The following is a 25573-nucleotide window of genomic DNA, read 5'->3' as shown; positions in this document are numbered from 1 at the left end:
AACAAACTTCATGCATGCTAACTGCTGCCTCAGCTCCCCCAGGGAGCTCAATTTTAAGCCACTGGTGACAGGAATAATGTAAGAAAACAGGCTCTAAAATAAAGTACTGGAGTTGGGTCACCGACCACCTAGTCACCCAGCTGGCAATGAGAACCCCATCACTGGTGATGACTAGAAAGGAGCGACTAGCACAAAATGGCACTGCAAATGTTAAAACTTACACTGGTGGTAAATTGGGTAGTTTTCCAGTAAAAGGGAATGTAGTAGTTGGCAAACCTTTTCGATAAAGGGTCACATAGTAAATATAATTACTTGGGCTTTGCATCATTTCATAGTCTTTTTTGTTGTTACTGTTTTACGACTCTTTAACAATGGGCCACCACAAAAAAAGGCAGGTCAAGAACTGGGTTTGGCCTGTAAGCCATACTTTGACAACCTCTGCATTAGAAGGTGCAATGTAGGCTAGGTGCACTGGCTCATGCCTGTAATCCTAGCACTTTGGGAGGCCAAGGTGGGTGGATCACGAGGTCAGGAGATCAAGACCATCCTGGCCAACATGGTGAAACCCCATCTCTACTAAAAATACAAAAATTAGCTGGGTGTGGTGATATGCACCTGTAGTCCCAGCTACTTGGGAGGCTGAGGCAGGAGAATTGCTTGAACCCAGGAGATGGAGAATGCAGTGAGCCGAGATTGCACCACTGCACTCAGGCCTGGGTGACAGAGCGAGGACTCCATCTCAAAAAAAAAAAGTGTAATGTATCAGGTATTTGAGAAATATGAGGAAAAGAACAATTATAAGGACCATGAAATTGGATTGCTGTTGTTGTTAAAAGGCAACTGACCCTTTGGAAAACTATTAACAAGAGGCGAAAGTAACAGACAATAAAAAAAAAACTAAATGTGAAAGCCAGAAGGTTCTTTGGTAGCATAAAAAGACACTCATTTCAAATAGCAGGAAGCCACAAAAGGCTAAGGAACAGGATCAGGACCTAATCGTAACAGCAGCAGGGCTCAAAAGAAAGTTAAATTAAATTAAGGCCTGCATGGAAAAAGGAAATAACAGGGACCCTGAAAAATGGGAGGGGGACATGAGCAGATTAACTTAAAAATCTTCAATCCCCAGTGTATTGTATGTAGGCTGCCCCTCCCAGGGATAGCCAATTCTTAGAGACAGCAAAGCCTCAGCAAGGAACCTGCCTTTAATATACAAACAAATTAATCCAGAGCCACACCTCCTCTATCTGGCCCCTACACCCCAGTAGGCAATATTCCTCTGCCTTAATCATCCCAGGCCAGGTAGCACACAACTAGGAACCAACCCTATAGATTAGAGCCCGCCAAAGTTATTCAAACTAGCCAACCCTAAACTGCAAAGCATCTGTCTTGTTTTTCCCATGGAAACCCTAATAAAGGCTCTGGCTTAAACCTTCCCCTCCTTCCTGTCTTCAGCCTCCTGACCACCCTGGAGGGCCCTGCATGGCATGTTGTGCCTCTTGTCTATAAAACCTGTGTGTATAACAAACTTTGTTTTCTTGAACTTCTTCGATGTCTCCTCTTATGGTCTCACCTGACTAGAATACAAACACCCAAGATCCCTTGAACCCTCTAAGCTCAGAGTAGGAACCCGTGCATCCTTATTAAGGGTTGCTATTACCAGCCTCCTTGACTTCCAATCACACAGAGAAGGTAATGTCAGCAAAAAAGGCAGAGTGGAGACCTCTGAAATTCTCTCCTTCATAAAAGCAACAAAAACATGGCAAAGTTGTAAAAATCAACTTTTTCAAAACTGTAGAAATAAACCAAAGGATTGTGGCAATCCGGGGAGTGTCCATTAAACAAATATGGCTGAATCTTGGTAGGAGCTACAAATTTTATGGCATTTTAACTTGCTACTCCCATTTCACTCCTTCCCATTTCCACAGTATCCATGATATCCAATAGCCCACAGTCACCGTTAAAATCAGCAGCCACTGGAGGGGGCAGAACAGCGTTGAAGCCCCTTCAAAGTCCCATCCCTAAACAACTGTCATCTGATATATCTGGTGGTTCTGTGGAAGACTACCAGCAAAGCCATCTTTATTTGACCTGTAATCAAGCTCATCCAGCATAAACAGGTGTCTCCATGTGCACTTTTGGTCAAAAACAATCAGAAACAACTGCCTAATATTGTGGCTGCCTGAGGTATAAGATAATATTTGAGGCAAACAAGAAGCTAACTAAAAAGCTTAAAAAGAAAAGCTGGGAGTCGCCGCCGCCTCTGCCCGCACCTCCGCCTACGGCCTGGGCAGCGCAGCTCTATGGGGCCCGGCGACTTCCAGTAGCGCTTCGAGTCTCCTTTCACTGAGGGAACCACAGGGATAATGTCCTGAATCGGTCCCTGAAAGCTGCTGAATTTTAGCCGGATTGCCGCAATTTTTTTTTTCTTCCCGAGAATTTCTATTCGTTTGATTGACGGATGATCTCAGAGGGTTCACAGCCTGGGCAGGGGCACCAGAATTGCTCCACTAGCAAGTTTATGGTCTCGCCTTAGAGTCGATGCAGGCCCTGCTGTTCTGCGGGCGCGAGGGCAGCCGCTTAGCTCTCACGTGGGGCGCAGCCCGATCCCGGCGGCCTCTCCCAAGCTCCTGCCGCCTCTGCCGGGCGCCGCCTCTGCAGGAATCTGACGTTGTCGCCGCCGCCAGCCGGGCTGCAGAGTTGGCTTGAAAAGCGTTTCCGCCTCTCCCTCTCCCTCTCCCCACGGTCTCCCTCTCCCTCTCTTTCCACGGTCTCCCTCTGATGCCGAGCCGAAGCTGGACGGTACTGCTGCCATCTCAGCTCACTGCAACCTCCCTGCCTGATTCTCCTGCCTCAGCCTGCCGAGTGCCTGCGATTGCAGGCGCGCGCCGCCACGCCTGACTGGTTTTCGTATTTTTTTGGTGGAGACGGGGTTTCGCTGTGTTGGCCGGGCTGGTCTCCAGCTCCTAACCGCGAGTGATCTGCCAGCCTCGGCCTCCCGAGGTGCCGGGATTGCAGACGGAGTCTCGTTAACTCGGTGCTCAATGGCGCCCATGCTGGAGTGCAGTGCCGTGATCTCGGCTCGCTACAACCACCTCCCAGCCGCCTGCCTTGGCCCCCCAAAGTGCCGCGATTGCAGCCTCTGCCCGGCCGCCACCCCGTCTGGGAAGTAAGGAGCGTCTCCGCCTGGCCGCCCATCGTCTGGGATGTGAGGAGCCCCTCTGCCTGGCTGCCCAGTCTGGAAAGTGAGGAGCGTCCCTGCCCGGCCACCATCCCATCTAGGAAGTAAGGAGCGCCTCTTCCCGGCCGCCATCACAACTGGGAAGTGAGGAGCGTCTCTGCCCGGCCGCCCATCGTCTGAGATGAGGGGAGCACCTCTGCCCTGCCGCCCCGTCCGGGATGTGAGGAGCGTCTCTGCCCCGCCGCCCCGTCTGAGAAGTGAAGAGACTCTCTGCCTGGCAGCCGCCCCGTCTGAGAAGTGAGGAGCCCCTCCGCCCAGCAGCCACCCCCGTCTGGGAAGTGAGGAGCGTCTCCGCCCGGCAGCCACCTCGTCTGGGAGGGAGGTGGGGGGATCAGCCCCCCGCCCGGCCAGCCGCCCTGTCTGGGAGGTCAGGGGCGCCTCTGCCCGGCCGCCCCTACTGGGAAGTGAGGAGCCCCTCTGCCCGGCCAGCCGCCCCGTCCGGGAGGGAGGTGGGGGGGTCAGCCCCCCGCCCGGCCAGCCGCCCCGTCCGGGAGGGAGGTGGGGGGGTCAGCCCCCCGCCCGGCCAGCCGCCCCGTCCGGGAGGGAGGTGGGGGGGTCAGCCCCCCGCCTGGCCAGCCGCCCCGTCCGGGAGGTGAGGGGCGCCTCTGCCCGGCCGCCCCTACTGGGAAGTGAGGAGCCCCTCTGCCCGGCCACCACCCCGTCTGGGAGGTGTACCCAACAGCTCATTGAGAACGGGCCATGATGACAATGGCGGTTTTGTGGAATAGAAAGGGGGGAAAGGTGGGGAAAAGATTGAGAAATCGGATGGTTGCCGTGTCTGTGTAGAAAGAGGTAGACATGGGAGACTTTTCATTTTGTTCTGTACTAAGAAAAATTCTTCTGCCTTGGGATCCTGTTGATCTGTGACCCTACCCCCAACCCTGTGCTCTCTGAAACATGTGCTGTATCCACTCAGGGTTGAATGGATTAAGGGCGGTGCAAGATGTGCTTTGTTAAACAGATGCTTGAAGGCAGCATGCTCGTTAAGAGTCATCACCACTCCCTAATCTCAAGTACCCAGGGACACAAACACTGCGGAAGGCCGCAGGGTCCTCTGCCTAGGAAAACCAGAGAACTTTGTTCACTTGTTTATCTGCTGACCTTCCCTCCACTGTTGTCCTGTGACCCTGCCAAATCCCCCTCTGTGAGAAACACCCAAGAATGATCAATAAAAAAAAAATAAAAATTAAAAAAAAAAAAAAAAAAAGAAAAGCGTTTCCGAAGCCGTAACCACCCTTTTCTTCAGAAAGAAAGGCGGATCCTTTTCACGCACACACAGCTTTCTCTTATTTTATATGATACCTTTCAATTGGGCCAAAAGAAAATTACGAGTTACTGTGCTTGATACCTCACCTGTAAAATAGGGTGGGACAAAAATAATCTTAAATTCTTGATCTTACAGTGCCTCTAGAATTTATCGTGTTTGGTAGGAGGGACGTGCTTCATTATCTCCATTTCCCTCATCTTCTGGTTGGGAGCACTCCATAGAAAAGGAACACTTTGAACAATAAAAGGCTTTTTTTTTTTTTAAATTATTAAAATGCTTATAGCCTGCCAAAAAAAAAAAAAAGTAAAAATAAAAAAAAATAGAAAAAAGAAAAAAAAAAGAAAAGCTGGGAAATGAGATGTATGCAGGGGACTTTGAAAAACTATGACATATTCCTGAGAACCTAGAAGGCCATACTCATGTAGCACTGTGCACGTGCTCAGAAAAGACCAGAGGAGGACCTAAACTCTCACTCACCTCTGGCTAACATTAAGGCTTTGCACAGGCAGGAAGAGCTCAAGCAGAGTTGTAAATTCCTGGCTGAATGTTGAAGGCATGCCCCAACATACACATAGAGCCCCCTGGCAAAGACCAGAGGGCTTATATGTTTTAGGCATCCAAGGAAATCTCTGCTCATTCAATAGCTTCTCTGCCCATTCACTCAACCACTAAGCTAACTGTGCAGAGACTTCAGTAACCACAGACAACAAAAAATACAGACTTCACAAAACAAACAACAAATAACCCTGGGGAGGTGGGTGAATCTGATTTCCAGAGTTTCCACATTATATTAAATGTCTATAGTTTTTTAGTCAGACACAGTGGCACATGCCTGTAGTCTTGGCTACTCAGGAGGCTGAGGCAAGAGGATCTCAAGCCCAGTAGTTCAAATCCAGCCTGGGCAACACAGCAAGACCCAGTACCTAAAAAATAAAAGTTTTCAACAAAAAAAAACTAGGCATGCAGAAAAACAAGTAGGACCTATACACAGAGGAAAAGCAGTCAATATAAACTATCCCTAAGAAAGCCCAGACACTGAGCTTTTTAGAATTTTTTTATGTAGAGACAGGGTCTCACTCTGTTGCCCAGGCTGGGTGCCACAGCTCACTGTAGCCTTGCCCTCCTAGGCTCAACCAATTCTCCCACATCAGCCTCCTGAGGTGCTGGGACTACAGGTGCATGTGCCACCATGCCCAGCTAATTTTTTTATTTTTTGTGGAGATGGGGGGGTCTCACTATGTTGCTCAGGTTAGTCTCAAACTCCCAGGTCAAGCGATCCTCCCACCTCGGCCTCCCGAAGTGCTGGGATTACAGGCATGAGCCACCGCACCTAGCCCTAGACTAAGACTTTAAATCATCTATTATAAATATGTTGAAAGAACTAAACAAAATAATGTCTAAAGAACTAAAGGAAAACATGAGAATGATATTTTACCAAATAAAGAATGTTAATAAACACACAAAAATTTTAAGAAAGAATCAAACAGAAATTCTGGAATTGGGAAGTACAGAAACTGAAATGAAAAACTCAATAGAAGGGCTCAACAGCAGCTATGAGCAGGCAGAACAATCAACCAACTTGAAGATAGGTCAACTGAGATCAGCCAGTCTGAGAAACAGAACAAATAATAAGGAAAAATGAACAGAGCCTCAGAAACCTGTTGGACACCATTAAGTATACCAACATATGCATGATGGGAATCAAGGAAGGAAAGAGAAGGACAGAAAAAATAATTGGAGAAATAACAGCCCAAAATTTCCCATGTGATAGAAAACATTACACATCCAAGAGGCTCAACGAATTACAAGATAAACTAAAAGAGATTCACATCAAGATACATCAAATCAAATGATTAAAAGCCAATAAAAATGAGAAAATCTTGAAAACATCAAAGAGAAGCAATTCATCACATACTAAGGATCCTCCCAAAGCAGCTGACTTTTCATCAGAAACCATGGCAGCAGTGGGATATATTCAAAGTGCTGAAAGAAAAGAGATTGTCTATATCCAACAAAACTATCCTTTAAAAATGGAGAAATTAAATTATTCCCATATTAAAACAGAAAAGAACTTCTTGCTAACAGACTTACCCTAAAGCAATACTAAAGGGAGTCTTTCAAGCTAAAATATAAACACACCAGAGAGTAATTCAAATCCACCTAAAAAATAAAGAGTGCTAGTAAAGTTAACTACATACGTAACTACAAAAGATAGTATAAACGTGTTTCTGGGGGGTGGGGGGGAGTCTTTTTTTCTTCCCAATTTAAAAGGCAATCACATTAAGCAATAATTAGACATCTGTGTTGATGGGTATACAACAGAGAGACATAACTTGTAGGACAACAACTGCACAAAGAGAGGAAAGGAAATAAAGCTTTATAGGAACAAAGTTCTTTTATATACTACTATAATTAAAATGGGTATTAATCCTAACTAGGGCAACCAATAGGAAAATAACTCAAAAAGATACAATTCCAAGTCACTGCAAGAATCTTTAAAAAAAAAAAAGCAAGACTTTAAATGGTACCCATGAAAATATATTAGCATAAAAGGCTAGTAATGATGAATGAGAAAAACAAAAAGGTATCTGATCTTCGGTAGTGAGGTTATCTTCCCCAGGGACCCTGTTTAAATAATAATGTTATACATCAACCCATTCCTTATCAATCTTCTCTGCTTTACTTTCCTCTATATAGCACTTAACACCACCCAACAAACTTTACTTTCTATCCACTAGAATTTAAGCTTCAACAGGGCAATGGCTTTATTTTATTTATAGTGGCTGGCACACAGCAGGTGCTAAATAAACAGCCGATGAAGAAAAAAAAAAAAACAGTAGGTAGAGATAAGCCTTACAAGGACAGAAATGTTTCTCATATTAACAACAACCTAAGAAAAGGGGATGTGTGTGCACATATACAATCTGTAGACTTGGTAACAATAAAGAACTCCCCACCAGATAGGATTCTATTGTCTCCGTTAAGTAGGAGTTGTAAAGACATATACTGAGTGAGGCAGAGGGGGTAGGGCTGAAGGTTTACAGAGAGTACCTAGCTGTGTTGGATGCTTCTGTTGAAACTGGTATCTAAGTCAGATTAAAAATCTGGTATGTTTGGCCACTGCAGCCTTAAATGAGCAGGTGATATCATGTGAAACTGTCCACCAAAAATTCATATATTCTTAACAACTTAAACAAAAATCAGTGTTTGAATTTTAGAAGAATAAAAAGCAGCAGCCAAATGCAGTGGCTCACTCCTGTAATGCCAGCACTTTGGGAGGCCAAGGTGGGAGGACTGCTTGAAGCCAGGAGTTCAAAATCAGCATGGGCAACACAGCAAGACCGTCTCTACAAAAAAATTTAAAAATTTTGCCGGGCATGGTGATGTGCGCCTGCAGTTACAGCTACTCGGGAGGTTAAAGTGGAAGAATCACCTGAGCCCAGGAGATCAAGGTTGTAATGAGCTATGATCCTGCCACTGCTACTGCACTCCAGCCTGGGCAACAGAGTGAGACCCCATCTAAAAAAAAAAAACTGAATGCCCTGAATTCACATTTTGAGAAAAGCACCATATCAGATAGAAAGCACTAAATTTATCATAGTCAAGTAAAACTCAGTCGTACCAAAAGAATTGGAAGCGGGACCTCAGAGACATTTGTACACGTTATGTTCACAGCAACACTATTCACAATTGCTAAAATTGGAAGCAACTCAAGTCTCCATTAACACATGAATGGATCTGTTATCTGTTATGAATGGCCTTTAGGAGGCAAAGGCAGGCAGATCACCTGAGGTCAGGAGTTCCAGACCAGCCTGGCCAACCAATATGGCAAAACCCCGTCTCTGCTAAAAACACAAAAATCAGGCCAGGCGTGGTGGCTCGTGCCTGTAATCCCAGCACTTTGGGAGGCCAAAGCAGGTGATCACCTGAGGTCGGGAGTTCGAGACCAGCCTGACCAACATGGAGAAACCCCATCTCTACTAAAAATACAAAAAATCAGCTGGGCATGGTGGTGCATGGCTGTAATCCTAGCTACTCGGGAGGCTGAGGCAGGAGAATCGCTTGAACCCGGGGGGCGGAGGTTGCAGTGAGCCGAGATCACGACATTGCACTCCAGCCTGGGCAACAAGAGTGAAATTCCATCTTAAAAAAAAAAAAAAAAAAGAGGCCAGGCATGGTGGCTCACACCTGTAATCCCAGCACTTTGGGAGGCTGAGGCAGGCGGAACACAAGGTCAGGATATCGAGACCATCCTGCCTAACATAGTAAAAACCTATTTCTACTAAAAATACAAAAATTAGCTGGGTGTGATGGCACACGCCTGTAATCCCATCTACTCAGGAGGCTGAGGCAGGAGAATTGCTTGAGCCGGGAGGTGGAGGGTGCAGTGAGTCAAGATCGCGCCACTGCACTCCAGCCTGGTCGACAGAGGAAGACTCTGTCTCAAAAAAAAAAAAAAAAATTAGTTGGTCACAGTGGCGGGCGCCTGTAATCCCAGCTACTCAGGAGGCTGAGGTGAGACAATCACTTGAACCCAGGAAGCTGAGGTTACAGTGAGCCAAGATCACGCCACTGCACTCCAGTCTGGGCAACAGGGCAAGACTGCTTCTCAAAAAAGAAAAAAAAAAAAAAGGAAATTCTGAAACATAGTAGCTAAAATATGGATGAACCTTAAGGACACAATGCTAAGGGAAATAAGGCAGTCACAAAAAGGCATTTGTATGTATGAGTCCACTTATGTAAGGTACCTAGAGTAGTCAAAATAATAGAGACAGAAAGTAGTAGAATGGTGGTTTCCAGGAGCTAAGAGGTGGAGGGAAATGAGTTATTGTTTAATGGGTATAGCTTCAGTTTTGCAAGAAGAAAAGAGTTCTGGAGATGATGGTAGTAAAGGTTGCACAACATAAATGTACTGCCTACCACTGAAATAAACCTTTGAAAATGGTTAAGATGAGGCCAGGCGCGGTGGCTCATGCCTGTAATCCCAGCACTTTGGGAGGCCGAGGCGGACGGATCATGAGGTCAGGAGATTGAGACCATCCTGGCCAACATGGTGAAACCCCGTCTCTACCAAAAATACAAAAATTAGCTGGGCGTGGTGGTGGGCGCCTGTAATCCCAGCTACTCGGGAGGCTGAGGCAGGAGAATGGCTTGAACCCAGGAGGCAGAGGTTACAGTGAGCTGAGATCATGCCACTGCAGTCCAGCCTGGTGACACAGCAAGACTCTGTCTCCAAAAAAAAAAAAAAGAAGAAAAAGAAAATGGTTAAGATGGTAAATTTTATGTTATATGTATTTTACAATTTAAAAATTAGAAAAAAAAAACAAACAACTCAAGCTGGATCATAGACCTTGCTATGGTTTGGAGTCTGTCCCCTCCAAACCTCATTTGAAATTTGATTTTCAATGCTGGAGGTGGAGCCTAATGATATTTGGGTCATGGAGGGTGGATCCCTCATGAATAGATTAATGCCTTCTCTGGAGGTGGCTAGCAAGTGAGTTCTCACTCCATTAGTTCCAGCGAAAGCTGACTGTTGCTCTCTCGCCATGTCATCTCTGTACGCGCTGCTTTCTTTTGCCTTCAGTCATGAGTGGAAGCAGACTGAAGCCCTCACCAGATACAGATGCTCGATCTTGAACTTGCCAGCCAACAGAATTGAGTCAAATAAAACCTTTTTTCTTTGTAAGTCACCCAGCCTGAAGTGTTCCTTATAGCAACACAAAATAAACTAAGACCTTAATGCAAAACACATCTTTCTTAAAAAAAAAAAAAAAAAAAAAAAAAAAAAAACTTGGTAGCAAACTAGCAAGATTTCTTGTACAGGATACAAAAAGCACTAGTTGGCTAGGCATGGTGGTTCATGCCTATAATCCCAACACTTTGGGAGGCCGACAGAGGCCTCCCAGGCACTTGAGCCCAGGAGTTTTAAGATCAGCCTGGACAACAGAGTGAGACCTCATCTCAACAAAGAAGTTTCTGGGTGGGCGCAGTGGCTCACACTTGTAATCTCAGCACTTTGGGAGGCCAAGGCAGGCATATTACTTGAGCCCAAGCATTCAAGACCAGCTTAGGCAGCATGGTGAAACCCCATCTCTACAAAAAATACAAAAAATTAGCCGGGTGTGATGGCGTGCGCCTGTAGTCCCAGCTACTCGGGAGGCTGAGAGATATGAAGATCACCTGAGCCCAGGAGGTTGAGGATGCAGTGAACCATGATCACACTGCCACACTCCAGCCCAGCCTAGGCAACAGGGTGCAACCCTGCCTAAAAAAAAAGTTAAAAAAAAAAAAATTAGCGGAGTATGGTGGCACACACCTGTAGTCCCAGCTACTTGGTGGGGAGCTGAAGTAGGAATCACTTAAGCCATTGCATTCCAGCCAGGGTGACAGAGCAAGACCCTGTCTGAAAAAGAAAAGTACTAGTTGTGTTTCTAAAATAAGTTAAAATACATAAGAATTTCAAAAAAGAGGCTGGGCCTGATGGCTCACACCTGTAATCCCAGCACTTTGGGAGGCCGAGGCGGGTGGATCACCTGAGGTCAGGAGTTCAAGGCCAGCCTGGCCAACATGGTGAAATCCTGTCTCTACCAAAAATACAAAATTAGCTGGGTATGGTGGCGCATCCCTGTAATCCCAGCTACTTGGGAGGCTGAGGCAGGAGAATTGTTTGAACCCGGGAGGCGGAGTTTGTGGTGAGCCAAGATCGCGCCATTGCACTGCAGCCTGGGCAACAAGAGTGAAACTGTGTATTGAAAAAAAAATTTTTTTAAAAAGAATCCTGGGGGAAAGTGACCACATACTGTACACCAAAAATTATCTGACACAGGTCTAAAACAATTTAGATGTTAATTTTGCCAAGGTTAAGGACATGCCTGGAAGAACTAAATAGGGAATCCCAGAAACAGTCTGTTCTGGTCTGTGCCTTTTCTCCAGAGATGATGCTGAGGGCTTCAGTATTTAAAGGGAAAAAGTGGGCTAAAGGTGAAAAGAGGAAAGGTATGGTAATCCGCATGTTGCAAGAAAAAAGGAGCAGCACTGGGCACAGTGGCTCACCCCTATAATCCCAGCACTTTGGGAGGCCGAGGCGGGCAGATCATGAGGTCAGGAGTTCGAGACCAGCCTGGCCAATATGGTGAAACCCCATCTCTACTAAAAATACAAAAATTAGCCGGGCATGGTGGCACACGCCAGAAGTCCCAGCTACTCAGGAGGCTGAAGCAGAAGAGTCACTTGAACCCAGGAGTCGGAAGTTGTAGTGAGCCGAGATCACGCCACTGCACTCCAGCCTGGGCGACAGAACGAGACTCCTCTCATAGAGGGGATGGCAGGGGGGGGGGGGGGAGGGAAGGAGCAAGTAGGAGAATAGTCAATTATGTATTCATCTCACAATCAGCAAATGGCACCTTACATAAGGTAAACATAGAGTAGCTACCTGTGGAAATATTTAACCTTTTATCTGTAGCTATCTACTTATAAACAAAAGGAACCGCAATTTCTTGCATGACACAGCTTTTAGCTTAATATTTTTCCTTTGGCATAGTGAATTGGGGTCTCGAGTTTTTAGTTTCCTCTCACAATACTAATGGAGATGTAAGAGAGAATTGTGAAAAGATTCACTAACAGATGACTTGAAGAAATCTGACACCAAAGAATTCAGCAGGGATAGAATATCCTGCAGGCAGGCTCTACTCAAAATACAAGAATGATAAACTCTATTTTTACATAGCTAAAATTTTTTAAATCACAAGGATGAACATCAGACAGAAAGTTATCTGGAGAGTCGGATAACCAATTATAAGTACAGCTCAGAAAACCTAGCTGGGCACAGTGGCTCACGCCCGTAATCCCAGTACTTTGGGAGGCCGAGGCGGGTGGATCACTTGAGCTCAGGAGTTCAAGAGCAGCCTGGCCAACATGGTGATACCCATCTCTACTAAAAATACAAAAATCAGCCAGGTGTGGTGGCACATGCACACTTGTAATCTCAGCTACTCAGGAGGGAGGCAGGACAATCTCTTGAACCTGGGAGGCAGAGGTTGCAGTAAGCTGAGATCGCGCCACTGCACTCAGGCCTAGGTGACAGAGCAAGACTCTGTCTCAAAAAAAAAAAAAAAAAAAGAAACAAACAAACAACAAAAAAAGGCACTCTGAGGAAACCAATAAATCATGGAAAGAAAAATTCAACAACAAAAACTCTACTATGCTCAAAAAATTCCATTATATAAAGGTAATACCACCCTTTAAAAGAAATCTAGGCTGGGTATGGTGGCTCATGCCTGTAATCCTAGAACTCTGAAAGGCTGAGGCAGGAGGGCAGCTCTTGTGCCCAGGGTAGCTCTTGAGACTGGCCTGGGCAACACAGTGAGACCTCGTGTTTACTAAAATTTAAAAAGTAGCCCAGGCGTGGTGGCTCACGCCTGTAATCCCAGCACTTTGGGAGGCCGGGGCAGGTGGATCACCTGAGGTTAGGAGTTCGAGACCAGCCTGACCAATATGGTGAAACCCCAACACTACTAAAAATACAAAAAAAGGCTGGGCATGGTGGTGGGTACCTGTAATCCAGCTACTTGGGAGGCTAAGACAGGAGAATCACTTGAACCTGGGAGGCAGAGGTTGCAGTGAGCTGAGATCGCGCCATTGCACTCCAGCCTAGGCAACAAGAGTGAAACTCCATCTCAAAAAAAAAAAAAGAAAAAGAAATTCAAATCACACATACAAAAAAAAAAGGATCTAGAATCAGAACAGCATCAAACCTTTTGAAAGAGACATGAAAGTTCAAAGACAGGAGAAACATCTTCAAAATGTTAATGTAGCCTGGTGCAACAGGGCAGGCCTGCAATCCCAGCCACTCTGGAGGTAGAAGTGGAAAGACATGCTTGAACCCAGGAAGTCCAGGCTGTAGTGGGCTATAACTGCACTTCTGAATGGCGACTGCACTCCAGCCTGGGCAACAGAGTGAGACCCTGTCTCTAAAATAAATAAATAAAGTTAAATAAAAGTGTATTTCCAAACTACCAATCAAGTGTGAAAATAAAATACAGACATTTTTTAAAAGAGGTTAAGTCCCTAACATTTACCTCCTATCCAACTTTTCTCAAGAAACAATTAAATAACATCTCAGTAAAATGAAAGAGTAAGCCAAGAAAGGGTCCAATAAAAAGAGATTTCCGGAAGGACCGCAGCAGACATTAGTTTCAGAATAGTAACTTGATACCAAATCTTGAGAACAAGTCTACATCAGAGCAAGAGAATGGATAGCTCTAGAAAGCAAGTCTTCTCCTCCCCCTCCAAGCACATACACAAAAGGCAGAACTGGTAGACAATGTGATGTGCTTGGGAGTCTTTAATTTAAAAACCCTAACAGTTGTAGAATCTTTTGGAAATATAGCAATACATACCTACAAAACTAGGCAAATTAAAAAAGGAGGCAAATAACTCCAAATAAAACAAAATATACAGAAAAGTAACCACAATATACATCTTAAGAGTTACCTATACTGGAATATTATCTATATTGGAATATGATGAAAGGAGATATAAGAGGTGTAATAAATCCTACTAACATAGTAAGAAGCCAAAAGGTAATGTTCAATATTGTCAGATGGTCAGGTGCAGTGGTTCACATCCATAATTCCAACAACTTAGGAGGCCAACACAGGAGAACTGCTTGAGGCCAGGAGTTCAAGACCATCCTAGGCAAATAACAAGACTCCATCTCTACAAAAATAAAAAAAAAAAAAACAGCCAGGTGTGATGTCATTCACCTATAGTCTCAGCTATGGGGAGGATTGCTTGAGCCTAGGAGTTCAAAGTTACAGTGAGCTATGATCCCACCACAGCACTCCAGCCTAGGCGGCAGGGTAAGACCCTGTCTCTGAAGTAAATAAAAAATTGGGCCTGGCGTGGTGGCTCACACCTGTAATCCAAGCACTTTGGGAGGCTGAGGCGGGCGGATCACCTGAGGTCAGGAGTTCAAGACCAGCCTGGCCAACAACATGGTTAAACCGAGTCTCTACAAAATAAAATTAGCCGGGCATGATGGCGGGTGCCTATAATCCCAGCTACTCGGGAGGCTGAGGCAGGAGAATCACTTGAACCCAGGAGGTGGGGGTTGCAGTGAGCCAAGATCACGCCGTTGCACTCTAGCCTAGGCAACAGAGTGAGACTCCGTCTCAAAAAAAAAAGAAAAAGAAAAGAAAACAGAAAAAATTGGCTGGGCGCAGCGGCTTATGCCTGTAATCCTAGCACTCTGGGAGGCTGAGGCAGGTGAATCGCTTGAGTCAGGAGTTCAAGACCAGCCTATACATCATGGCAAAACCCAGTCTCTATAAAAATACAAAAACTAGCTGGGCGTGGGAGTACACGCCTGTAGTCCCAGCTGCTCGGGAGGGTGAGGTGGCAGGATCAAGTGAGCCCAGGAGGTCGAGACTGCAGTGAGCCATGATTACACCACTGCACTCTAGCCTGAATGACAGAGCAAGACCTTGTCTCAAAAAAATAAATGAATCTAAAAATTATATATTGCCAGATAGGATATTTAGCAGCATCATTTTTAAAAAAATGCCAGAGACAAGAAATAGTGGTAAGTCTATTATTTAAATATAAGTAAATATCACAAGAGTTGAAAGTGGTTGCTTCTGGAAAGCTGGCCTAGAGAGGTGGACTGAGTAGGGAACAACCATTTTGGCTGTAAGCATTGTAGTATTTGCGTACATATTCTTTCAGTAGAATTTTAGAAACAGCTGGGTGCAGTGGTTTACACCTGTAATCCCAGCACTTTAGCAGGCCAAGGCAAGTGGATCACTCAAGGTCAGGAATTTGAGACCAGCCTGGGCAACATGGTGAAACCTTGTCTCTACAAAAAATACAAAAACTAGCTGGGCATAGTGACACATGCCTATAGTCTCAGCTACTCAGGAGGCTGAGGAGGAAGGACCACTTGAGCCCAGGAGGTTTAGGTTGCAATGAGCCGTGATTGTACCACTGCACTCCAGCCTGGGAGACAGAAAGAGACCCTGTCTCAAAAAAAAGAAAAAAAATTAAGAAAAACAGTATTTTATAAACACACAAAAAAATGTAGATCTATGTATACTGAAATAAAATATTTAAAATAAATTAACTTAGTATGAGTTTCTTTTGTATCGATATATACATCCCAACAATTATTGATTGCAACAATTATATTACTACCAGGTACTAGACATGAAAGGATATGAGATGACATAGCTATACACACACACCAATACATATATATAGTTGTATATCAGGGTTTCCCAACCTCGGCAATTATTAACATTTTGGGCTAATATTTTATTTGGGACATGGAGGGCTGTCCTGTGCGTGTTTAGTAGCATCCCTGTCCACTCTCCACTAAATGCCAGGACCACCTGCCTCCAAATGTGATAACCAAAAATGTCTCCAGACCTTGCCAAATAAGTGCCCCATGGGAGCAAAACTACCCCCCCTCCCCCACGCCCCAGTTGAAAACCACTTTTGCATTTGTACGGAAAAAATTCTGAAAAGACATGCACCCAAAAATATAGCAGTGGTTGTTCCTGGAAAATCAGGATTACAAAAAACCACTGCCAATTTTTTTTTTTTTTTTTACATTTCTGTAACTTAATTTTCATATAAATGTATTACTTTAACTACAAATAAAAAATATTAAAAACTAATATAAAAACTCTCAAAATAAATAGAAGTGGCTAAACATAAACACAAAAAATTTTAAATACATCATAAAATAAAATCTTAGTAAGTAATAAAGCATATTTGACAGTTTCTAAACAATCAGTAAAAAAGAAGCCAGGTGCTGATATTATGCCTGTTATTCCAGCATTCTGGGAGGCTGGGGTGGTAGGATTGCTTGAGACCAGGTATTCAAGACCAGCCTGGGCAACATACTGAGACACCATCTCTATGAAAAAAAAATTTTTTAAGTAGCTGGGCATGATGGCGTATGCCTCTAGTCCCTGCTTCTGAGGAGGCTGAGGCAGGAGGATTGCTTGAGCCCAGAAGGACAAAGCTACAGTGAGCCATGACTGATAGCATCACTGAGCTCAAGCCTGGGCGACGGTATGAGACCCTGTCTCTAAAAAACAAAAGTAAAATAAAAAACAAAAGAAGAAATCAGTAAAAAAGGAAATAGGAAAAAGACAAACTAGTCTATAAATTCATTAAAACTAACATATTTGCTTTGTTTTATAACTATTTTTTCTTTTTATTGTTATTATACTTTAAGTTTTAGGGTACATGTGCACAATGTGCAGGTCAGTTACATATGTATGCATGTGCCATGCTAGTGTGCTGCACCCATTAACTCATCATTTAGCATTAGGTATATCTCCTAATGCTATCCCTCCCCCCTCCCCCCACCCCATGTAACTATTTTTTCAACAATGACTATGTATTGGCATAAAGAATTCACTCCTGAAACTTATCAATTTTAATAAAAGAAAATAATCTATTTTATAATGTTTGGTGGGTCATTTTTTTAAAATAAGGAAAAAAGAAATGTTTCCAATAATCCCATCACCAAAAAATCACAAAGTATTTAAAAATATCTGAACTTTTTCAACGTACTTTTTTTCATATAGCTGATTTATGGCACACAAAACTTATTTTTAGTTTACCGTAAGCATTGCATAGTCATTAAACATTCTTCATAAAATTTATTCATTTCAAAGGGATAAAGTAGCCCCAACCCCCCCCCCCCCCCCACCCACAGAGCATTAATCTCAGGCAATGATTCATTTTAACTGAAGTACCAGATGTGCTGGCTTATGCCTGTAATTCCAGCACTTTGGGAGGCCAAGGCAGGTGGATCACCTGAGGTCAGGAGTTCGAGACCAGCCTAGCCGACATGGCGAAACCTTGTCTTTCCTAAAAATACAAAAATTAGCCAGGCATGGTGGCAGATGTCTGCAATCCTAGCTACTCAGGAGGGTGACGTGGGAGAATCACTTGAACCCAGGCGGCAGAGGTTGCAGTGAGCCAAAATTGCGCCACTGCACTCCAGCCTGGGTGACAGAGCAAGACTCTGTCTCAAAAAACAAAACAAACATTTTAATTGAAGTGATTTCTCTGATACTCCATTTCCCATGACAGGGAGGGGAGACAAAATTATAATCTAATAAAACCCAGAAAGTTTGTTTTCATTCCAGGATCAAACGAGGGCTTGACAAAGAGTATTAATTTACTCTATCCTGTGGACTTTTTCTCCATCCAGTGGACTTTTTCTCCTAGTATATACACACCACAAAAATTGGAAGTCAAGCTCTCATCTCTAACATTTTAATGAGATGTCCTCGGCAATTCCACTTATTTAGCAAATATTTGGCAGACATCTATTATGTGCCAGACCCTTTACTCTCACACTGGGTATACACACCTGTAATTCCAGCAGTTTGGGAGGCCGAGGCGGGTGGATCACTGAAGGACAGGAGTTCGAGACCAGCCTAGCTAATATGGCAAAACCTCGTCTCAACTAAAAATACAAAAAATTAGCTGGGCGTGGTGGCACACGCCTGAAATTACAGCTACTCAGGAGGCTGAGGCACAAGAATTGCTTTAACCTGGGATGTGAAGGTTGCTGTGAGCTGAGATCATGCCAATGCACTCCAGCCTGGGCGACAGAGCGAGACTGTGTCTCAAAAAAATAAAATAAAATTGCAAAACATGTTAAGTGCTAACAAGGAAATGACCAGGGAGCAGTTACATATGTAAAATAGAAAGATTCATAAAAACGGAGGCTAGAATCTCAATCCCCAACCCTTTTTATTTATTTTTATTTATTTATTTTTTATTTTTTTGAGGCAGTGGCTAACGGATGTAATCCCAGCACTTTGGGAGGCCAAGGTGGGAGGACCACCTGAGGTCAGGAGTCGGAGACCAGCCTGACCAACATGGTGAAACCCTGTCTCTACCAAAAATAAAAAAAAATTAGTTGGGCATGGTGGCAGGCGCCTGTAATCCCAGCTACTTTGGAGGCTGAAGCAAAAGAATCGCTTGAATCCGGGAGCCGGAGGTTGCAGTGAGCCGAGATTGCGCAACTGCGCTCCAGCATGGGCGACGGAGCAAGACTCTGTCTCAAAAAAGAGAAAACAAAAAAGCAACACAACAAATACTATTCCAGGCCACTGTGAAATGTTTTTGTTATCTGAGATAACTATCAGTGTCATATTGTTACCCTTATCCATTGTTACTCTCTCATATTATTTCTCTTTCAACCCACTTCATCCTGTTAATTATCTTTGTTTTCTTTCTCACACTCTATTCTCCAGGATTTCAGTGAAAGATAAATAAAAGCAAGCCCCAGTTAACAGCTTTCAAAGCAAAAACATCCTAAATTCAGATTTAAATGCAAGCCATGAAATAAAGCGTTACACAAAATCTTAAACTTTTCACAACTGCTAACAACTCTAACAACAGCAACAAAAAGGAAACACAACAGAGTTTGAGGCAGCAAGACTGACTGCTCACACATTTAAGAAAGAACACAGCTACAAACGTTTTATGAAAATTTAACACAACTGTCCAGCAATAGTGGATTAGGTGGATCAACTATGGCCTATCTACACAAAATACTATGCAGCTGTTAAAAAGAAGTGAGGATGTAGGGCCGGGCGCGGTGGCTCACGCCTGTTATCCCAGCAATTTGGGAGACCGAGGCGGGTGGATCACGAGGTCATCAGTTAGAGATCAGCCTGACCAACATGGTGAAACCCCGTCTCTACTAAAAATACAAAAAAATGAGATGGGTGTGGTGGTGGGCGCCTGTAATCCCAGCGACTTGGGAGGCTGAGGCAGAAGAATCACTTGAAACCTGAAAGCAGAGGTTGCAGTGAGCTGAGATTGCGCCACTGCACTCTACCCTGGGCTATAAGAGCAAAACTCCGTCTTAAAAAAAAAAAAAAAAAAGTGAGGATGCTCTCTATTAGCAGGTTTGGAATGATCTCTCAACATGTGAAATGAAAAAGTAAAGTAGGGAGGGCATAGTGGTTCATGCCTATAATCCCAGCACTTTGAGAGGCTGAGGTGGGCAGAATGCTTGAGCTCAGGAGTTCAAGACCAGCCTGGATAACATAGGGAGACCCCCATCTCTACAAAACAGTTAACAACAACAAAATTAGTCAGGTGTGGAGGCATGTTCCTGTAGTCCCAAACTTTGGAGGCTGAGGTGGGAGGATAACATAGGGAGACCCCCATCTCTACAAAACAATAACAACAACAAAATTAGTCAGGTGTGGAAGCAGGTTCCTGTAGTCCCAAACTTGGGAGGCTGAGGTGGGAGGATCAATTGAGCCCAGGAGATAGAGGTTGCAGCCAGCCAAGATCGCATCACTGCACTCCAGCCTGGGCAAAAGAGTGAGACCCCCATCTCAAAAAAAAAAAAATTATAGTGAAAAATAGGTTATATAGTTTGCCACATTGTACCAGAAAAGGACGAAAACATATTTGCTTTCATCTACCTACATAAAAAACACTAGAAAGGGACACACACAGACTAAAAAAAAAGTAGTCGATTACTAACTTGGCAGTGGGGGGTGGTAGACAGGATCATGGTGAGTGTAAGACTTAATTTTGAACCACATATTACTTATTCAAAATATAATTTTTTTTTAAAGAGACAGAGTCTTTTACCAGGCTGAAGAGCAGTGGTGTGATGATAGCTCATTACAACTTCAAACTCCTGGGCTCAAGCAATCCTCTCCCCTGAGCCTCCAAAGCTAGGACTACAGGTGCATGTCACTATGTCTGGCTAATTTTTTTCTTTTCTGTAGAAAGGGGGGGGTCTCACTATGTTGCCCAGGCTGGTCTCGAACTCCTGGCCTCAACCAATCTTCCTGCCTTGGCTTCTCAAAGCAATCATTATTATTATTTTTTTTTTTTTTTTTTTTGAGACACAGTTTCAGTCTATTGACCAGACTAGAGTGCAGTGGTGAGATCATGGCTCACAGCAGCCTTGACCCCTTGGGCTCAAGCGATCCTCCCGTCCTGGTTTCCCGAGTAGCTAGGACTACAGGTACAACACCATTGTGTCCAGCTAATTTTTTAATTTTCTTGTAGAGACAGGGTATCACTTTGTTGCCCAGATTGGTCTTGAATTTCTGACTTCAAGTTATCCTCCTGCCTTGGTCTCCCAAAGTGCTGGGATTATAGGAAGGAGCCTGTAAGTGTCCTGAAAGTGCAAAAATTGTTGTTGTTGTTGTTATTCTGAGACAGAGTCTTGCTCTGTTGCCCAAGCTGGAGTGCAGTGACGTGATCTCGGCCCACTGCAACCTCTGCCTCCCGGGTTCAAGTGATTCTCCTGCCTCAGCCTCCCGAGTAGCTGGAACTACAGGCGCGTTGACACCACACCCTGCTAATTTTTGTATTTTTAGTAAAGACGGGGTTTCACCATGTGGGTCAGGCTGTTCTCGAACTCCTAATCTTGTGATCCACCTGCCTCGGCCTCCAAAAATGCTGGGATTACAGGCGTGAGCCACTGCACCCGGCCAAAGTGCAAAATTTTTAATAGGAATTTTTGTCTTTTTATAAAGTCTATCTAAAAGTGGTCCAAAATTTTACTTTACATTTATAATTGCTTTAATTCTAGTCTTTTAAATCTTGTTCACTGAAACCACTTAGGGGTAATGCTATCACAAGGTAATACCAATATCTTGTGTTTACCTTGGTTCCACTGAACACAAGGTACTGGTACTACCTTGAAACAGCATTATATATTGGTCAAAAGCACATCCTTTTTTAACCTTTTTTTCTTTTTCATTACAAGAACACAAAACCACTTAAAAAACAAAACAAAACAGGGTCTCACTCTGTTGCCCAGGCTGCAGTCTGTCGCCCAGGCTAGAGTACAATGGCGCAATCTTTGCTCACTACAACCTACACCTCCCAGGTTCAAGCGATTCTCCTGCCTCAGCCTCCCAAGTAGGTGGGATTACAGGCATGCGCCACCATGCCCGGCTAATTTTTGTATTTTTTTGTAGAGACAGGATTTCACCATGTTGGCCAGACTGGTCTCAAACTCCTGACCTCAAGTGATCCGCCCGCCTCAGCCTCCCAAAGTGCTGGGACTACAAGCGTGAGCGCCACCGCGTCCGGCCTCACACCCACTTTTCTTTATTTACTTTTCATTAGTTTCCTTGAAGGGTATTCTGTGTCCAGTAGCCTTACCAGGAAGGCTGCTTCAGAATTTGACACAAACCATGCCACTGTTTCCACAGGTATGAGTTGCGTTTCCCCAATTACTATAGTTTTGTTCCGTTTGCCTATGTTATTCTTTGCTTTGTACACATAAGCACATCTCTTAAATAGAATTCAGTTTCATCTTGGGCTTAAACACTTTCAATTTTTTTTTTTTTTTTTGAGACGGAGTTTCATTCATCACCTAGACTGGAGTACAATGGCACGATCTAGGCTCACTGCAACCTCTGCCTCCCAGGTACAAGCAATTCTCCTGTCTCAGCTTCCTGAGTAGCTGGAACTACAGGCATGCGCCATCACATCGAGCTAATTTTTTGTATTTTTAGTAGAGACAGGGTTTCACCATGCTGGCCAGGCTGGTCTTGAACTCCTGACCTCAGGTGATCCACCCGCCTTGGCCTCCCAAAGTGCTGGGATTACAGGCATGAGCCACCGTGCCCCCAGCCAACACCTTCAATTTTAAGAAGAGCTGTATGCTCCTTTTGCCTCTGCAGACCTTACTTATAGCCAGGCCTTGGAAAGCAGCTGCCAAGACATTTACTTTTAGAAGTTCAGTTCTGTTCCCATCAGGCCTCTACAGAACCTTGTGAGACAGGGACTCACTCTGTCACCCAGGCTGGAGTGCAGTGGGGTGATCATGGATCACCGTAGCCACAACCTCTGGCGCTCAAGCAATCCTCCATCTCACTCCTCCACCAGGTAGCTGGGACTTCAGGCACATGCTACCATGCCTGGCTTCAATACTGTTTTTCATTAGGGGAATGTAAATTAAAAACAGTGAGATACCACTACATAACTACCAAAACGGTTAAAATCCAAATCACTACAACTCCAAAAGCTCAAAGTGGAGCAATAATAATTCTCACTCATTACTGGTGGGAATGCAAAATGGTACAGCCACTTTGGAAGATCATGTGGCAGTTTCTTACATAATTAAATATAATCTTACCATATGATCCAACAATCACACTCCCTGGTATTTACTCAAATTACATTAAAACTTATACGTCCACACAAAAACCTGCACATGGATGTTTACAGCCTTTACTCATAATTGTCAAAACTTGAAAGTAACCAAGATACCCTCCAAAAGGTGAACAAACTGTAGCACATCCATAAATGGAATATTGTTCAGCACTAAAAAGAAATAACCCATAGAAAAGACAAGGAGAAGCCTTAAATACACTGCTACTAAGTGAAAAGGCTACATATTATACCATTCAAACTAAGGCAACCCTCTGTATCCAAGGGTTCCCCATTCACAGATTCAAACAATGGCAAGCCAAAAATATTCCAGAAAAATAATAAAAAATATATATATTTTTTGAGACAGAGTCTCGCTCTGTCGCCCAGGCTAGAGTGCAGTGGCGCGATCTCGACTCACTACAACCTCCGCCTCCCGGGTTAAAGCGATTCTCCTGCCCTCAGCTTCCCAAGTAGCTGGGATTACAGGCACGTGCCAGCACACCTGGCTAACTTTTATATTTTTAGTAGAAACGGCGTTTCACCATATTGGCCAGGCTGGTCTCAAACTCCTGACCTTGTGATCCACCCGCTTTGGCCTCCCAAAGTGCTGGGATTAGTCATGAGCCACTGCACCCAGCCAAAAAATAATTTTTAAAAATTATAGCAACTAGCCAGGTGCAGTAGCTGACACCTGTAATCCTAGCACTTTGTGAGGCCAAGGATGGCAGATAGCTTGAGCCCAGAAGCTCGAAACCAGCCTCAGCAACTTAGCAAAACTCTGTCTCTAGAAAAAATACAAAATATAGCCAGGTGTGGTGGTGGGTGCCTGTAGTCCTAGCTACTCAGGAGGCTGAGGTGGGAGGATCACCTGAACCCAGAGATCGAGGCTGCAGTGAGCAGTGATTGTTTTACTGCACTCCAGCCTGGGTGACAGACTGAGACCCTGTCTCAAAAAGTTTTAAAAAGTGTAACAACTATTTACACAGCATTTAGATTATATAAGTAATCTAGGCCGGGCGCAGTGGCTCACGCCTGTAATCCCAGCACTTTGGGAGGCCAAGGCGGGCAGATCACAAGGTCAGGAGATCGAGACCATCCTGGCTAACAAGGTGAAACCCCGTCTCTACTAAAAATACAAAAAATTAGCCGGGCGTGGTGGCGGGCGCCTGTAGTCCCACCTACTAGGGAGGCTGAGGCAGGAGAATGGCGTGAACCCAGGAGGCGGAGCTTGCAGTGAGCCGAGATCGCGCCACTGCACTCCACCTTGGGAGACGCAGCGAGACTCCGTCTCAAAAAAAAAAAAAAGTAATCTAGAGATTTAAAATATACCGGAAGATGTGCATAAGTTACAAACTCATTGTATTGAGGGACTTGAGCATCTGAGGATTTTGTATCCTGGAGGAGAACCCCTGGAACAAATTTCCCCCAAGGATACTATGGGAAGGTATATGAATGTATTCTGGAAAAGGCAAAACTTTGGGGTAGGAGACTACTTGTACTTTCTGCTAAATTTTGCTGTGAACCTAAATTGTCTTATGAGGGGCAGTTGAGTGCATACACAGTTATTTAGGCTGCGCACGGTGGCTCACACCTGAAATCCCAGCACTTTGGGAGGCCGAGGCGGGTGATCACTTGAGGTCAGGAGTTCAAGACCAGCCTGGCCAACACAGTGAAACCCCGTGTCTACTAAAAATACAAAATAATTAGCTGGGCATGGTGGTGCATGCCTGTAATCCCAGCTACTCAAGGGGCTGAGGCAAGAGAATTGCTTGAACCTGGGAGGCGGAGGTTACAGTGAGCTGGGATTGCGCCCACTGCACTCCAGCCTGGGCAACAAAATGAAACCCTGCCTCAATTAAAAAAAAAAAAAAAAAAAAAAAAGGAAATTAATTTAAATAAATTTAAAACCATTTTGTTAAAAAAAAAAAACCTTAATAAAAATATATTTCAGGTCATGGGTAAAGAGTCTCTGTAGTCATGGCAACAGCCGAGGCAGGCTGCCTGCATACCAGCTGCCAGTGATGGGGAGAAGCTGCCAGTCTACATCAGCCTGGGCCATAGTAAGCTGCTGCCACGGGGCCAGCAGGGTGGGCACCATGTTGCATTCATCTCTGTACCCCCAGCATCTAGCAGTGTTGGCATGTAGTGGGCACTCAAAAAGAAATGTGTGTTGAATGAACAATACCTGTGACAAGCAAGCGAACTTTATTCTTTCTCAACCCTTGTTCCTATGACACACCTCCTCCTGACTGTCACTGTCACTCCTTCAGAGCAGAGCTTCTCTAGGGAACTTGGATGGGAAACAACTATGGTAAAGGACATCCTGGGTGAAGAGGGACTGCACTTTGATGAGTTGAACAAGCTGTGGGTGTTGGACTCAGAGGTTACCCAGCAGACCACAGAGCTCAAAGAAGAGTGCAAGAACTTTGTGGACAAAACTGGCCAGTTTCAGAAAACAGTTGGTGGTTTAACTGAGCTTGTTGATAAACTTGCAAAAAAAGCGTAAAATGAGAAGATGAAGGCCATGGTGCTCAGAACTTGCTCAAATCAATAGCAAAGCAGAGAGAAGCTCAACAACTTCAGAACTCAGTAACTTCAAGCACTAATAGAATAAAAGAAAATTTAGGCAGGGCATAGTGGCTCACACCTGTAATCCCAGCATTTTGGGAGGCCAAGGTGGGCAGATCACCTGAGGTCGGGAGTTCGAGACCAGACTGGCCAATATGGTGAAACCCCATCCCTACTAAAATTCAAAAAATTAGTCGGGCATGGTGGCACCCCTGTAATCCCAGCTACTCTGGAGGCTGAGGCATGCCAGGCATAGTGGCTCATGCCTTTAATCCCAGCACTCTTGAGACGCCAAGGTAGGAGGATCACTTGAGGCCATGATCTCAAGA

General features: G+C 44.5%; 2 protein-coding genes and 1 non-coding gene across 8 annotated transcripts in view; 1 reads left to right on the top strand and 2 right to left on the bottom strand.

Annotated features, from left to right (window-relative positions):
• The window catches only part of STRN3 (striatin 3), a 136397-nt gene that overhangs the window by 102381 nt on the left and 8443 nt on the right, over positions 1–25573 (bottom strand). The window lies entirely within an intron of this gene.
• On the bottom strand, positions 21118–21229 carry MIR624 (microRNA mir-624). Its single transcript, NR_106515.1, has one exon. It is a non-coding gene; the product is annotated as a microRNA mir-624 (primary transcript).
• Positions 24985–25182, top strand: LOC109023244 (intraflagellar transport protein 20 homolog). The gene has a single exon (XM_055361351.1). It carries the CDS (start codon positions 24985–24987, stop codon positions 25180–25182), a length of 198 nt encoding a protein of 65 aa, XP_055217326.1.

This window comes from Gorilla gorilla, chromosome 15 (genome assembly GCF_029281585.2).
Source record: "Gorilla gorilla gorilla isolate KB3781 chromosome 15, NHGRI_mGorGor1-v2.1_pri, whole genome shotgun sequence".
Lineage (NCBI taxonomy): Eukaryota > Metazoa > Chordata > Mammalia > Primates > Hominidae > Gorilla > Gorilla gorilla.
The sequence above is the reverse complement of the archived record's forward strand: the minus strand, read 5'-3'. Positions and strand labels throughout refer to the sequence as shown.